This window comes from Raphanus sativus, chromosome 5 (genome assembly GCF_000801105.2).
Source record: "Raphanus sativus cultivar WK10039 chromosome 5, ASM80110v3, whole genome shotgun sequence".
Taxonomy (NCBI): domain Eukaryota; kingdom Viridiplantae; phylum Streptophyta; class Magnoliopsida; order Brassicales; family Brassicaceae; genus Raphanus; species Raphanus sativus.
The window spans coordinates 6,417,735-6,433,190 of NC_079515.1; the positions used below are offsets into that span (position 1 = coordinate 6,417,735).

Genomic DNA, 15,456 nt, shown 5'->3' on the forward strand with positions numbered 1-15,456 from the left:
GTTGGTTCTCTTCTTAAAGTAATTACTAGATCTTGACCCGTGCGTCCGCACGGGTACTAATTTTCGATTTTATTTTTTTTATTTATACTAAATGATGTATTTATAATATTTGATCGTTTTATATTGACTAAGCTAGAGGTTTATATTTGGATGCTCACTCAAATTTGATTAAAATCTATTCGGATTTGAGTTTTTTGAGTTTAAAGATTCCAGCTGTATTCGGTTGTTTATAAATTTTGGTCCCGGTTTGATTCGGATCTTTACAGGTTTGGATAATCCGTTTAAATTATTTTTAAATTTTCAAAATTTATATATACTCTATATTTACCTAAATCTAAAAATAAAAATAATATAACATATAAATTTGAATAATATAAATCCATTTGGATATTTATCCAGTTTAGGTTCAAATTTGGTGATACTTTCTCGTTTAGATTTGTTAAATGAAGAGTTGATATTATAATTTCCATAAATTGTTTGTCCAATAAAAAAGTATTTTTTGAAACTGATAAAAATATATATTTTCGACATTGATTTAATGGAAAAGTAAATGAAGTATATTTAAATCAAATTTAATTTAGGAAAACAAATTAATATTTACCGAATATATAACATGTACTTTTTGCTTAATATATTGGAAAGTGATTTAGTGAACAATGAGAATATGGAAGGCTACTCTTAGAATATTTGGTTAAAAAAGATTCTTACAATCATGTTTAAAAAATATCAGTTTAGATATTTTTATAATCAAGTTTAAAAAATATCAGTTTAGATATTGGTAAGATTCCATAATCTTAATTTAGAAATATAATTAAATGATTAAAAAATCTAGTGGCATAGACTTGTAATTATTTAGAAAAACTAAGGGTTAATTCTAATTTGTACTTCACTTTTAATAGATTAGATTATTGTTAGCTGACGTCAAGTCAAAATTATTAATCAGCTGCTCCCTTTTCCAAGAATGAAATGGTTCATACTCACACGTGGTAGCAACTCGTGTGGATTTGCAATTTCACTGTTTCATTATTCTCCGGGGAATTTTATGAACCTCAAATGAAATTTGTAGAATTAAAAGGAATAAATATGAAAAACAAATGAATAACTTTTGAGGTAAATCATGAAAAAAATCAAAGTATTAAAAAGACTACAATTTTTTTTTCACTCAAATTTTAGTTAGTTAATTTTTTTTGAACTGTTTTTTAGTTAGTTAATTACTTAAACAAATGTAGTAGCCGACACACTAGAAAAATATTGAAGTGGTTCCGACGTCCTTTTTGGCCGCTGATTCATTGTTTTTTTTTTGTCAACGTTGATTCATTGAATAATCAGGAAAACGGTGAAACTAATCTCATTTTAAAATGTGACTTGACTTGTTTAGTAAACTTTAGTGAAAAGGAAAAAGAAAATGAAAATCTGATTGTTTGCAGCAGCAGCTACAGACACAGAGAGACGAAGAAAGAGAGTTTCTTAAAGTATTTTCTATCAGCCTTTGCACTTGTAGTTTAGAATGGACCAAAATGTTACACTAAGCTACGTTGTTTCATCACGAATTAAGAAGGATTTGAGAGTAACAAAGGGATCAGATTTCTACAAGACCTCTTGCCGTGGCTGAACGGTAAAAAAAAACTCTTCTATGCAATACAATTAAATTATATACAAAATGATTCAGAATCATCTAAAGAACAAACACTTGTTGCACCATGAATGGCTCTGATCAATAACATAGAAGAATTAACAACACTTGCATAAGAACAGAGCAAGGAGAAATACATTAAAAGGATAAATACATTTACATTGCAAGTAAAATATAGCCATTTCGAGTTAACCAAGTCAGAGACAGAGGTTGCTGATTCTCTAATTGATCCCACTTCCACCGTACACGTGTCCCTGATGATGATGCCCCATCGTCACAACCCCACCGTACATCCCTCCTCCCCCATTGTATCCCCCACCGCCGGAGCTTCCATTTCCTCCTCCGCCGCCACTTTCCTTATCTCCCTGCCTCCCCGTCGTCATCCTCTCCCCTTCGAGCTCCCTGTACTTCTGCAGGTAGACCTTCAACGGCTCCACGTAATCCTCGAACCCTAGCGTCGTCATCGCCCAGAGGAGATCGTCGCCGTTGATCGTCTTCCTCTTCTCTCTCTGGCACTTGTCGGACGCCTCTCCGGTGACGAAGCTGATGAACTCCGATACGCACTCCTGCACCGTCTCCTTCGCGTCCTTGGAGATCTTCGCGTTCCCCGGCAACGCTTTCTTCATGATCCGGCTCACGTTCGCGATCGGCAGGAACCTGTCCTGCTCGCGCGACGACGCGCTGCCTCCGTCCTTGTGGCCGCCTGAATCGTTGTCGGAGTCCGCCATCTCAGATCGATCGGTAAATCGGAGTTCGCCGTTATAGAGAGAGAGAGGGAGAGGGGAAGAGAGAGTGTATTGGGTCCGTTGGATCGAGGGGATAATAATCGGATCGTGGTGACACGTGAGTAGTTATGGGTCGTTCGTTTTGTCGATAAGATTAGTTACACGTGGCTTTGATCATATCCGTTGGATAGAAAGAGAGATTTGAGATCTTGGCTTTGATCCTTACCTTATCTTCTCCCCAATATTAATTTGAGTGAGTGGTTGTTAATTTCTATTAACAAGGAAATGGTGGACTAATCTCTATTTTGTGTGATTTACGTCCTCCTTTTAAGATTTTCTAAATTTTATTTTTGTTCTACAAAAATAGATTTTATATATTTTATATACTTTTGTATAGTTTTAAGAAATATTAAATGAGAATTACTGAACTAATTCAACATTTTTGGTTATAATTATTGGAAAATGTATAGTAAAATAAGTGTAATACATTTAATTGTAAATATCTATTGTATTTTTAATATGCATAAATGAACTAAAAATATTATTTTGGGAAACTGATGGAGTATTTAGTTTACTAGTAATACTGTAATAGTTCTCGGTTACAAGAAAAATAATCTTTTTTTTTTCCCAAATTGAAATTTCATTAAAGGCCCAGAGCCCATTACAAATCGGGCCGAAACCCGAAGAAAAAAACCATACAAACCGAAATAAAACCCCAAACGATAAAACGGTCCACAACGAAAAGAAAAACTACTGGGCCACAGCCCAAACCCAAAAACCACCACCGACATCTCGAGACACGCCCCACGCGGATGGTCTGGTGAGACGCAGGCTTGACACGTGGATAGATCTGCTCATCTCACGCTGCACGCGTCAACACCGCTTCAACTCATCCACCACCACCGCAACACGACTCGACCGCCTCCGACTCTCTACCGCCGGAGCCACACCAAAGAAGTCTCGTTCGCCGGAGCTTAGAGACCAAAAGCCTCCAGACGAACCCATCACATCACCGTTCTCCACTGTTCTGTCTTCACGGCGGAGTGTTCATCGATCTTCGAGATCTCCTCCGCTTTTGAACCGCATGAAATCCTAGACACATGAATCGAGGACCTTAGACCACTCGCCGGAAACCTCACCGGCCACCAACCCTCAAATTAGCTATAGCGACAACGAGCTCCACCGGAGCTCTCATCCTGCGACTTCACCAACCAAGACTTCATCTATCTCGAGGAGCATGACCAAGTCTCCTCCACTTTCTCCAACTAAAACCGACTGTTCTCCTTTGACGGAAAGGAGCTACAGCGGTGAACCAGAGCCGACCGTCCACCCATAGAGAGATGCGACGGCGGACGCAGAAGATTAAACCCAAAAGAAAAAACTCGAAACGAAAAAGAAGGAAAGGTAGACAAATTACAAAGAGGGGAAACCGGACCGACGGTGGCTAACGGAGCCCACTCCGTCGGCCGGCAAAACTAATCACGGTGGAGCACTCTTCTCTCTCTTCTGTTCTTTTATTGCTTTGTAGTGTGATGTGTATTGTGTTTGCCCTGTCACAAGAAAAATAATCTAAATGATTATATCCCCTAAAGTCTATTTTTTAATAATTGCGTATTATATAATTGTTTTTCAGCATCAAAAAGTCATCTTATGCAATTGTTTTTTTTTTGTCAAATGCAATTGTAGAAAAAAACATTGATAGCATTGTCAATATAATGAAGTAAAAAAAAAGGTTTTATTAGAGGAATAATACATTATTTGTGTTCAACCTCTTTCTCCCGGTATAACCCAACAAAACAACACCAATAAAAACAAGAAAAAGAACCACAACTAAGCTTCAAGCACAAGCGAGAATCTCATCCGTTCAGTTAAGCGAGCTAAGAAACTCAACCCAAATGTGTTCAGCTCTCTTGGTCGTCTCAAGAGCGAACTCCTCAGCAGCTTGCTCGTCCTTCGCCTTACGCACAGCCACATGATACTCTTCATAAGCCTGAGAAGCCTCCTTAAGAAGCCTTGCTACATTACTCTCCGTCGACTTAAACTTCAGACCAACACTCACTTTCTCCGCTTCAAGCTTAACCAACAGTTTCTTGATGGCGAAGATTTTGATGGACAAGGCGTCTCCTCCCTGAGCAAGACTCTTGGCGAGCGCGAACTCCGCGTCCACGGCTCTCTGCTTCTCCATGGCGGTTTCTTTGAGAAGTTTGGCTCGAGTTCGAGCGAGGTGGACTCTATGAGAAGCCTCGAGTCCTTCTTTGATGACGGTTTTGTATTTGGCTAGTAACGAGATGTAACCAATGGAAGCCGAGCTGAGTACCTCGTAACGTGTACCGGCTTCTATAATCTCGTCGAAGTTTGGATGGTGTACTAGGTCACGGGCGGTTAGACCGCGTAGCTTCTTTAGGGTTAGCTTTAAGCTCTCTATGCTCTCTGATGTAGCGGATGATTCGCTTGTGGTGGAAGTAACTGATGATGAGCCAAGAACTGTGCTTACCTTTGAGGTTGTTTCTTTTCTATGGGTGTGAACAAGATTGTTCAGTGATGTGGTGAGGCTAGAGGACTCTGAGTCCTAACAAAAATCAAAATATGGTAACAAAGTCAATAACTGATTTTAGATGTTTTGAAAAGTGAAATCTAGTTAACAAAACCTGGGATTTTGATTCTTCAGCGAGTATCTCTGCTATGTTAATGGAAGAATCTGTGTCTGCCTTAAGACCATCTTTCTCTTGGTTGAAACAACCACAAACACCATCTGCAAGAAACATAAACAGAGAAAAGACAGTTAAGAGTAGCTCTCTTGTGGGTTTCAAAGTAACACATGTTGTAAAAAGGTTTCTTTGGGATGAATAAATTTAACATTCTCTCAAAAAAAAAAAAGCTTCAAAGGCTAACCTGCAGGCTTTAGAAGACTGTCAAACCCACCTGTTGAATAAATAACATATAAACATTGAAACCTGATTTCTTTTGGAAAATATATGTTTGTGAGAATCTGAAGGCTACTCACCATTGAATCCACCATAAGTTTTCTGCACTGTACTTATGGTTGGTGGATTCTTTGCAACTGCTTTTTCATTAGCCTTTGCACTTGCAGCTTCTGCGTTATAGAAGTGAAAGACCAAACCAAACTCTCAGATTATATAGAGTAATCTCCTAGTTAAGATTTATGTACTCTTGTGTTTGTTTCTCAAGATTACCTTCATATTCACGTTCGATTGCTTCTAGCATACTGTTTCTATGAGTTTCAGCTGTTAACAAAAAGGAAAAACAAGTTTTAAATTTTGATCTCAGGAGGCTTTGAGAGGAACAAAGGTAGCACAGATAATTATTATTATTACCTTGTTCTTCATGATTATTGATATCTACAAGTCCTCTTGTTGCAGCTGAAACATGGAATATGATATGTAAGCAGATATTATTGTAACAAGTTTATGTGGATTCATCAAAATTAATTGCCAAGAATGGTACAAAGGTACCTTCAAACTCCCGTTCAATAGCGTCAAGCATACTCTTTCTCCTTGCAGCTGTAACAAAAAGTTGAGAACGATTCAGGTTACATTAGAAACAAAAATGGAAAAAAATATACAAGGGGATTACCGTTTTCATCGTCATCCTTGCCTTCTGTTGATTCACTACCCTTTAGCTCCTCAAGACCTTTTGTAGCAGCTGCAAGTAAGAACATAACCAAAAGAAATTAACTTCTTGATATGTTTTAATGGGTTTACATTTTCAGGCTAAGAAGTTCAGTGTTATGTGAAAGTTAACCTTCAAACTCGCGTTCGATAGCTTCAAGCATGCTATTTCTCCTTGCATCTGTAACAAAACAATAAAAACCATTCTTTAGAATACTATGTAAGATGGAAATAGATCAGAAAAAAACATAGTTAGGAAAAGTTATTACTATGTGCACTGTCATCTCCTTCAGTGAAATCATCAAGGTTTAGTTTCTTAAGACTACTTGTCGCAGCTGCGAGGAAAAAAATGATTTAAGATTTGTTATTAGAACCACAAGAGCTCATTAACATTTGATGATAATATGTTAAAAGTACCTTCAAATTCACGCTCAATCTCATCCAACATACTTTGCCTCTTTGCAGCTGATGATAACAAAGATAAAAACATATGTTAAGAAAGGTGAAGGAACCTGTAAGTAAAAAAGGTTATCTTACATTGGTCTCCTTCATCTTTGTTATCGGCAAGTTCATCAATCTGTTTAAAACTTTCTGTAACCGCTGCAAGAGAGGAAACAAAACTCTAAGAACTTCTTGAACCAATAAGGAGGTTATATAGATTCTCTCTGCATATATATACCTTCGAACTCACGCTCAATTGCATCCAGCATACTCTGTCTCCTCGCAGCTGTGAACAAGACAAAAGACATCCATATCTAAGAAAGGCTGAATGAGGGAGAAAAGTTATCAAAGTAGAGATAACAGTTTCTTACCTTGCTCTTTGTCAACATCTTGGACAGTGTAAGCATTAATCTTTAGCTGTTTAAGACCACTTGTAGCAGCTGCAAGTAGAAGAAGATGTAAATCTAAGAATGTGAACCCAATTAGGACATACATAAAGTGTAATGTCAAGATACCTTCAAACTCACGTTCGATCTCATCTAGCATACTTTGTCTCTTTGCAGCTGTATTATACAGCAATCAGATCTATGAGTCATCTACTTGAGATTAAAGGTAATCATTATAATAGAGGGAAAACAAAATATTACAGTGAGTATCATCATCTGTGCTTGAGGTTGAATGTCTTAGTTCTTCAAGACCTTTTGTAGCTTCTACAAGCAAAGTAAAAAGTAGGACTAAGATGGTATTGTTAAAGATACCTAAATAAAAACAGTATAGTTACCTTCAAACTCTCTTTCAATCTCTTCCAACATCTTCTGTCTCCTTGCAGCTATAACAACAACACACACAAAATCTGACTCAAGAATACTGTGAACAAGAATAAGACATCAAAAAATGTGACAAGAGGATATTTGTTTTGTACCGTGTTCTGCATTGTTGGCTCCGGTTAGATCATCAGCCTTTAGTTGTTCAAGACCTTTTGTAGCAGCTTCAAGAAGGAAGACACAAACAAAATGTTAGCTAACATTTTTAGAGTATCAATTATTTTAAGTTAAATAGATGTTATATTGAGTAATGTCAAAAAATACCTTCGAAATCGCGTTCAATCTCTTCCAGCATGCTTTTTCTCAATGCAGCTGTAACACAAGAACATAAACAAAGCTTGGACTTATAATATTATGAGGAAGAACCAAATGTGATGGCTACAAATACTACAGGAAGAGAGTGTGTGTGTGTGTTTTACATTGTTCATCATCTAGAGTGGAATCATCAATCTTGAATTGTTCAAATCCAGCTGCAGCAGCTGCAAGTAATTATGAGACAATGAAGGATCAGTAAGAATCTATCAACAACAATGGCTTTAAGAACTGAATGTGAAACATGGAAAGGTACCTTCAAACTCGCGTTCGATCTCTTCCAACATTTTCTTCCTGTGAGCAGCTGAAACAAAAAAAGGCAGCATAGGAAACACTCTTTTAGCAAGAAGGGTTCTAAATTTAAAGATGAGAACTATTTGTTTTTGATCGTCCTAACCTAGCTTTTCATCATCCTTAGATTCATCAACTTTGTTGATACCATCAGATCCAGCTTGTTTAAGTTCATTGATTTGTGCTGTAATCAAGTTGTTCACAAAAGAAAACAAACAAACTCTTCATGTTAACATTTTGATTCAAGCTTGTTCCAGAAACGAAATTAATTTTTTTTTTTTAAACAGATCAAAAACAGAGTAAACGTGTTTGACTTGCCTTGGAACTCAAGTTCGATGTGGTCCAACATACTTGAAGGTTTAACGACTTCATCAGTAACAGCTCCTAACTATAGATCCAGAGATTAATTAAGAGTTCCTCAATTTGCAAGAATCTTTAAATCATAGTCATCCAAAGCTAATTAATAAACAGTAATTGACCTGAGACGAGGTATCAGCAGAATCTTTAGTAGTTTCCACTGATTCTTCTGATAGAGACAGAGATATTGTGTTGTTATCAGTCACTGTACTGTTTTTCTGCCCACTAATCTGCTCTCCTCCTTCGTTGCCTTGGAGAGAAGCTGCAAGCAAAAACTCACAATTTGCTTGTTATTTATTAAAGATTGGTGTGATCATATAAGATTAAATTAGCTTAAACAATATATCTAATATTACCTTGATATTCACGCTCAATCAGATCTAAATTTAAACCTGTAGTTCCTTCATCCTAAAACCAAAAAAAAAGAAAAAGTCAATACGTTTGAAACCAAGTGATAGGATCGTTTATTTGGTTTGATAAATGTATACGGTTTAAGAAAAGGTGTTCGCGTGGATGACGTACCTGGCAAGAAACTTCGTAAAAGCTTGAGAGGACGAGACACAGAGACAAACACAGAGCTAAGAACTTGGTTCCCATGGCGTAGAATCTCATCACAAGATGTCAAATGACAGTGTCTCTGAAGCTTGAGTAGAACATATAAACCCTTCACAACCCAACGTGGCTTTTTTGTTTAATAATAGAAATTCACGTGGCTTTAATTTTATATAGTTTCTAAGTTCCTGCTTACAAATTTCTTTTACGCTTTTTATTGGTTTTGACTCTTAGTAGTTTTTTTAATGACATCTCCAGGACATACCTTACTTTCAGTAATTTCTTTGTTGGCGTTCAGTAAGTATGACATATTTTTTTTTCTTTGAATATGTTAATGACGAGATTTTTGAAATAAACATTTTTGTATTTGGAATGTTAAGCTATAAGTTTAAATTCTGAAATATAAATAGAGTATTCACGCTAGCTATTCAGAATAGAACATGAAATATAACTATATACTCTTTTTTTTTTTGTAAACAATATAACTATATACTCGGTTTAACTAATCTTGTCTGCGTACTACGTTTATCTTTTAACAAAACAAAAAAAAGGAAAAACTTGTCCACTTATTGCGAACCTTCTTTGCTGATTCAAATCAATATGCGATGGTCATAACTACCAACTCGTATCTTTCAGATATACTCGAGTGTTTTTTTATTACACCCATTGGCGCGCGGAGAAATCTGTACTAGCATAAGATAATATTAGCGTGGAACATGAGACATTTAAAAACTTATTATGGAGTGACAACATATGTGTCGTTTACAACTCAATTATCGATTATTTAAATATATCTTAACGAGAGCATTGAATTCAAAATCAGACTTACAGATCTCAAGGATAGGGGTGGGTTGCGGGTCAAACCCGCCCCGCATGACCCGCAACCCGCGGTTTTTTTTTTTTTTCAAAATCTTCATCAGCACGATCCGCGAACAGAGATAATTGCACCCGCACCCGCCCTGCTAATTTTGCAGGTAACCCGCGGGATCCGCAGATTATATATATTTTAAAAAAATAATTATTTAATTTTTTTTTTATAAAATTTATATATAAATAATATATTTATAATTATTTTTTATATATTTTTAAAATTTTTAATTATTATTTTTTAAAAAATTTGTATTTTAAAAAAATATTTATCTTTTTAACAAAAATAACATTTAAAAAGAAAACTAAAAAAAAATAAAAAATTGCGGGTTGAAGGGTACCCGCAATTCAAAATCTACCAACCTGCATCCACCCCGCAAAAAAATATTCATAACCCATACCCGCACCCGCGAATCGATTTTTAAAATTTCTTCGATCCGCACCCGCCCCGCGGCGGATCAAACGGGACGGGATCCGCGAGCTGTGACTCAAATTTCCAGGCCTACTCAAGGACGTCGACTATAATTTATATTTTACTTACTAATCCACATTTATTAGTTCATATAAAACTCCTTCTTAACAAATCTGCAAGTCCTATATAAGCACACTCCCTCTTCATCTACCTTATTAATTTAACCCGACAAAGCCAATAATTAACACTTTTCTTTTCTTACAATTCAAACACTTTTTTTGTTAAAGACATCAAACACTTTTCTTTTGGGATCTAGTCGTTTAGTTCAAGTATAAAAAAAGTTTAGATGTACAATGAATGATGTAAACTGATAAAGGCAGCCTGCTGATTAAATAATTTTAGCTTTCAGTTCATTCCGTTCTATATTAATTTTTATTAACAAGTACTCCCTCCGTTTCAAATTATATGTCGTTCTAGAACAAAATTTTTGTTTCAAAATAAGTATCGTTTTCGGTTTTCAATGCAAAATTTATTGAAAATATTCTCTATTCTATTTTTATATTGGTCGATGTGTATTGGTAATAGTATTTTTATTTTGGAAATATGTAAAATTAAATATTTTTTTAATCTGTGTGCAAAGACTTAGAACGATAAATAATATGAAACGGAGGGAGTAGTATTTTTTTCCACGAATAACATGTTCTAAAAACATTATAAATTAATATAACACTAGATTTTGACCCGCGCTTAGAAAGCGCGGGATTATTTTTGTTGACATATTTATTATCCTATTTATTTGCTCACTAATATGTTTGTACGCATTTGGTTTTCTGTTTGGTTCTAATTTGTTTTTTTTTTTGTTTTCAGATTCATTCCAGTTTGATTTCCATTTCTCGATTCAAGAAATATAAGAATCGTTCGGTTATTTATGAATTTGGATTTGATTTTGGTTTGGTTAACTTAGTTTTCGGTTTGGTTCGAATAACAATGTTAAGAACCCGTTAAAATTTTGAGTTCAATTCGACTATGGTCCGGTTCTTGTTTTTAGATAATTTAGAGTAATTGGGGTAAAAATGAAATTTTTGGAAAAATAACGGATAATTCAGATAAATATAGATATTTTAGCTAAAGAGTAATCGAGTGATTCTATTCTAGCAGAAAATTAAAATAATTTTAAATATTTTGGATAAAAATAGTATGAAAATTCATCTTTTGGGTAGAAATATAAGAATTGTTCGGTTATTTATGAATTTGTATTTGATTTTGGTTTGGTTAATTTGGTTTCCGGTTTGGTTTGGAAAACCATTTAAAATTTCGAGTTCAATTCGACTATGGCCAGGTTCTTCTTTTTTTTGGATAAGAGTAATTAGGGTAAAATGATGTTTTTTGAAATTTCAGAAAAAAATAATGGATAAGTCGGATAAATTTAGATACTTTGGATAAAAAATATTCGGGTGATTCTATTTTAGCATAAAATTAAAAATAATTTCAAATATTTTGGATAGAAATAGTAGAGAAATCCGTTTTTGTGTAGTTCAGTTTATAGATAGTATTTTAAAATATTTTATCATTTTAAAATTAAATATAATAAATATTTTAAAAATATATAGACTGTATTTTGAATATTTGGATATCCATTTGGGTTTTAGTTTGGTTTTGATTTGGTTGTAGTTTTTCTGTCCCAAGATATAGGACTTGTTTAGATATTATAAATATTAATCCGGTGTTGATTTTTTTTTTATTTGGAAAATACTATTACTAAGAACATAATAATAAACTAAATTTATTTTAAATATTTGGTAAATATTATATCATATAATAGATACTTTGGCTTAAAAAATATTCAGGTGATTCTATTATAGCAGAAATTAAAAATAATTTCAAAATTTTTGAATAAAAATAGTAGGGAAATCCTTTTTCTGTGTAGTTCAGTTTATAGATAGTAGTTTTAGAGTATTTTATCATTTTAAAATTAAATTTTATCATTTCAAAAATATATAAACTTTATTTTGTTTATTTAGATATCCATTTGGTTTTTATTTTGGTTTTAATTTGGTTTTAGTTTTTATGTCCCCAAGATATAGGAATTGTTTAGATATTTATAAATATTAATCCGGTGTTGATTTTATTTTTTTAATTTGGAAAATACTATTACTAAGAACATAATAATAAATTAAATTTATTTTAAATGTTTGGTAAATATTATATCAAATAAGTATACTATTATAGTAATATTATTATACTTATAGAAATCTGTACTCAATTATTCATTTAGTTAGGATTATATATTGAGAATAATTGATATATTCTGAGGTGGACAGTAAATACAAAAAAAATTAACATATTATAATTTCCATATATTTTGGATTGTAAATAAGGTGGAGTCTGCAATTTATTTTTATATATCAGCTATTTATTTGGTTGTTATAACTAATTTCTATAATTTATTAATTAAAATTAAATGATAATGGGATGTCTGAAAAATGTCTGTTGTTTTAATTGTATTGATATGAAAAGTACAACAGCCTGACGGTGAGAATCAAATAAGAGATTAAGAGGAGAATCATCACATTACTTCCCCGGAAAATGCGCCACCGAGCTTGCTTCCTATGTCCTCATTTCGTGGCTCTAGCATTTCTTATGTTTCTTCTAACAATAGTTTCCTAAAACGTGCTAACGACGTAACGTAGAGTGATAAAATAAAAACTGATTCTTAACCATTATATAAGCATGATCAGTTTTAAATTTTGAATCTCCTAAACAAATAGTGATGTTAACTGAGAAATGGTCTTTTCCTAAACAATACGTCTCAAACACTACACTTGTAACTTGCAAGTCCGGTGAATGCGTTTTTGCTATACTTGAATGCTCGTGGAATGAGCTCAAGTCTCCACATTCTTATGTGCCTTCCTTTCCATCAGTTTCGTTACCTTCTTATCATCTGATCACCACCTGAATCTTGTCGACACAGCAACTCCCGGTATCAGTGTTTCTGTTGTTGTAAACTTTAGCTTATTTCAGTCTCCTGCTCAGCAGCATCTTCGGTTTTCAGCTTGCAAATTAGCCCAATACCAGCAAAAACCTATTTGTTAGCTCAAAGCTCCAGACTAATAAACGAAGACTTTAGGCCCGATCCTTGAGAAGCCTGCTAAAAAAGCGTTCGCTTTATGTATGATAAATTATCAGTTATGTACGATCAGAACTATACTAAAAGCTCTTATTCTAGAGTTCTGGGGCTGTCCACGTCTGCAAAAATAATCAACCAATAAGGAATCATTTTCAAGCCACGTAATCATTTGCTTTAGACAGAGTCGTCTTCTCGATTACCATAATTCCCTGTGAAAAAGATAAGTAACGCACGCGAGAAGCATTAAGAAGCCGCCATTAAACTCAACATTCATTCTCTGTAATCTGAGATCCCACTACATCTCATTTACTTCCCCACCACCACCTTCTTTAGTTTCTTTGCAATCTATATCCTAAAAATAAGCGTTCCATGATTCTCACATATTCATCATCACAGTCATCCTTTCCAGAGAAGGTCACAAACCTCAGCCAACACTACAAGAAATATGTTCATTGTTAGCACGGGAAATATGTTATATTAGAGGTTTAATATCGAATTCATAAATGCTATGTATACGGCAGCCATCATAGATACCCCATCTACGATAGCATTTTGTAAATGCTACGAAAAATAGAGATATGATAACAATATTTGAATGCTATTATTAATTTATATAACAATCCATATTTGGTGCTATGATACGTAATCTTTCAATTAAAAAATAATTAAAATTATTGAAAATTGTTTTATAATTAAAAATAAAATAATTTAATTTATAAATTAAAATTGTTTTATATAAATAAATTCCGGTTTACAAAAATAAACCAGAAATCAAAACATAAAGTAACCAACAACAATTTCTCCAATTTGGTTTGCACTAAACCAAAAAAACCCTAAAAAAACACTAAACCTAAAAGAAAAAGAAACTCAGCCGCCATAGCTTCTTCTTTTTTTTCCACCGTCGAAGTCTTCAACCACCGGTCGTCCTCCACCTCCTCCCGTCGCCGTTGGACATGGTCGTGTATTCATCATCATCTCCATGTGGACGTCGTCTTCCCCATGAAGCCTCATCTCCTCCAGCTTCTTCCAGATCTACTGGAATTCCGTCTCGTCTTTCTTGAAATCAGAAGATTTCACGGCTGCTCACGACCACGGACCAGCATCTCTGCTGGCAACCTACCAAAATCAAAAAAAAAATTAGATTCAAAGAGACAGAGATATATTGAGAGAGAGCCAGACACAGAGAAACAGAGAGAGAGCGAGACAGAGACAGAGAGAAACAGAGAGATAGAGACTCGAGTGTACTCACCACTCAGTCTGGCACAGAGAAGGACTCGTATCCATCTTAAACAAACTCGAAATCGAGTTTGCCATGCTCTGCAAAAGCGCATACGGGGACACAGCCTCACGTGTACTGGTCGATTGAATCTCCGTTCCGTGCAAAAGCGATTAGATCTGTCAAAGAAGAGAGAAATAATGGAAGAGAAGAAGAAGAGAGCTTTGTCACAGTGGAGAGAAAGAGAGTAGGAGAGCAAGAGACGTGAGAGAAGATGAAGAAATGAACAAAAAATGAAAAAAAAAATGAAAAAAAATGTTTAGTGGTGTCCGTTGGATGATGTTTAATCAATGGTTGTGATCTGATAAGGGGTAATCCTTGCCCTTCTTTTTTGACCAATAAGAAAGAAGTTCAGGGATTAACACTTACTTTAGTGTTTTTTATCACTATTTTGTTGTTTAGTTTTAATGCATAATCTATTAAAAATTAATAAAATTTGCAATATAAATTTCAAGATTCTGAATAAAAGCTTAGACACTGTTGAATAATTACAAGTTTAATGGTTAAATAAAACTAATGATACAAAATTAACAAAATGATTAGTGAGTTTGGGATTTGCAATATAGTGTTTTGGATTTATTTTTAAGATTTGAGATTAGACTTTGAAATTAAATTTAAAATTTGAAGTTAAATAATAAAAAAAAGATTTAGAGTTGTAGGATTTTTAGTTAGAGTTTAGGGTATATGATTAATTTGGGGTATGCTATATATTACTCTATAGTTACCGGGAAGTCTTCTCTGGTATTACCAAAATTTTGACACAATTCGGTAAAATACAAAACTAACATATTTATCCTAGACGACTTATCGGGAAGTCTTCTCTGGTATTTTTGAGATTTTTTTGTTAACAAAAGTAAGCCAATATTTACAAAGGAATACTTCCAAAAATGAGATCCAAATGAACGACAAGTCGTCCAGAAAAATTTCGTGGAAAAAATTTTCTGTGTCAATGTTTAATAAACTTTCATTTTATCTAAAATTTTAAAGATTTTTTAACATTTTCTTGTTAA

At 34.1% G+C, this 15,456-nt stretch overlaps 2 protein-coding genes and 1 long non-coding RNA gene across 4 annotated transcripts; all 3 read right to left on the reverse strand.

Annotated features, from left to right (window-relative positions):
- Window positions 1-1,616: 1,616 nt before the first annotated feature.
- LOC108857193 (nuclear transcription factor Y subunit B-3) lies at window positions 1,617-2,470 on the reverse strand. The gene has a single exon (XM_018631145.2). It carries the CDS (start codon window positions 2,359-2,361, stop codon window positions 1,855-1,857), a length of 507 nt encoding a protein of 168 aa, XP_018486647.1. The 5' UTR covers window positions 2,362-2,470; the 3' UTR covers window positions 1,617-1,854.
- A 1,604-nt stretch (window positions 2,471-4,074) lies between these two features.
- LOC108856577 (TSA1-like protein) lies at window positions 4,075-8,889 on the reverse strand. 2 transcript variants are annotated; one of them, XM_018630413.2, is made up of 26 exons: window positions 8,735-8,889; window positions 8,569-8,620; window positions 8,335-8,474; window positions 8,174-8,243; window positions 7,962-8,039; window positions 7,821-7,868; window positions 7,672-7,731; window positions 7,517-7,564; window positions 7,351-7,416; window positions 7,210-7,257; window positions 7,076-7,138; window positions 6,944-6,991; window positions 6,800-6,868; window positions 6,667-6,714; window positions 6,525-6,587; window positions 6,405-6,452; window positions 6,257-6,322; window positions 6,121-6,168; window positions 5,953-6,021; window positions 5,832-5,879; window positions 5,694-5,738; window positions 5,553-5,603; window positions 5,363-5,452; window positions 5,251-5,280; window positions 5,007-5,110; window positions 4,075-4,927 (listed from the first exon to the last, which is right to left on the reverse strand). In XM_018630413.2, the coding sequence occupies exons 1-26, from the start codon at window positions 8,822-8,824 to the stop codon at window positions 4,223-4,225; spliced, it is 2,295 nt and encodes a 764-aa protein (XP_018485915.1). In that variant the 5' UTR covers window positions 8,825-8,889; the 3' UTR covers window positions 4,075-4,222. The 2 variants fall into 2 exon arrangements, with proteins under 2 accessions (XP_018485915.1, XP_018485917.1); XM_018630415.2 differs by lacking the exons at window positions 5,832-5,879; window positions 5,953-6,021.
- A 4,988-nt stretch (window positions 8,890-13,877) lies between these two features.
- Window positions 13,878-14,880, reverse strand: LOC108859525 (uncharacterized). The gene is made up of 2 exons (XR_001950493.2): window positions 14,420-14,880; window positions 13,878-14,286 (listed from the first exon to the last, which is right to left on the reverse strand). It is a non-coding gene; the product is annotated as an uncharacterized LOC108859525 (long non-coding RNA).
- Window positions 14,881-15,456: the final 576 nt, after the last annotated feature.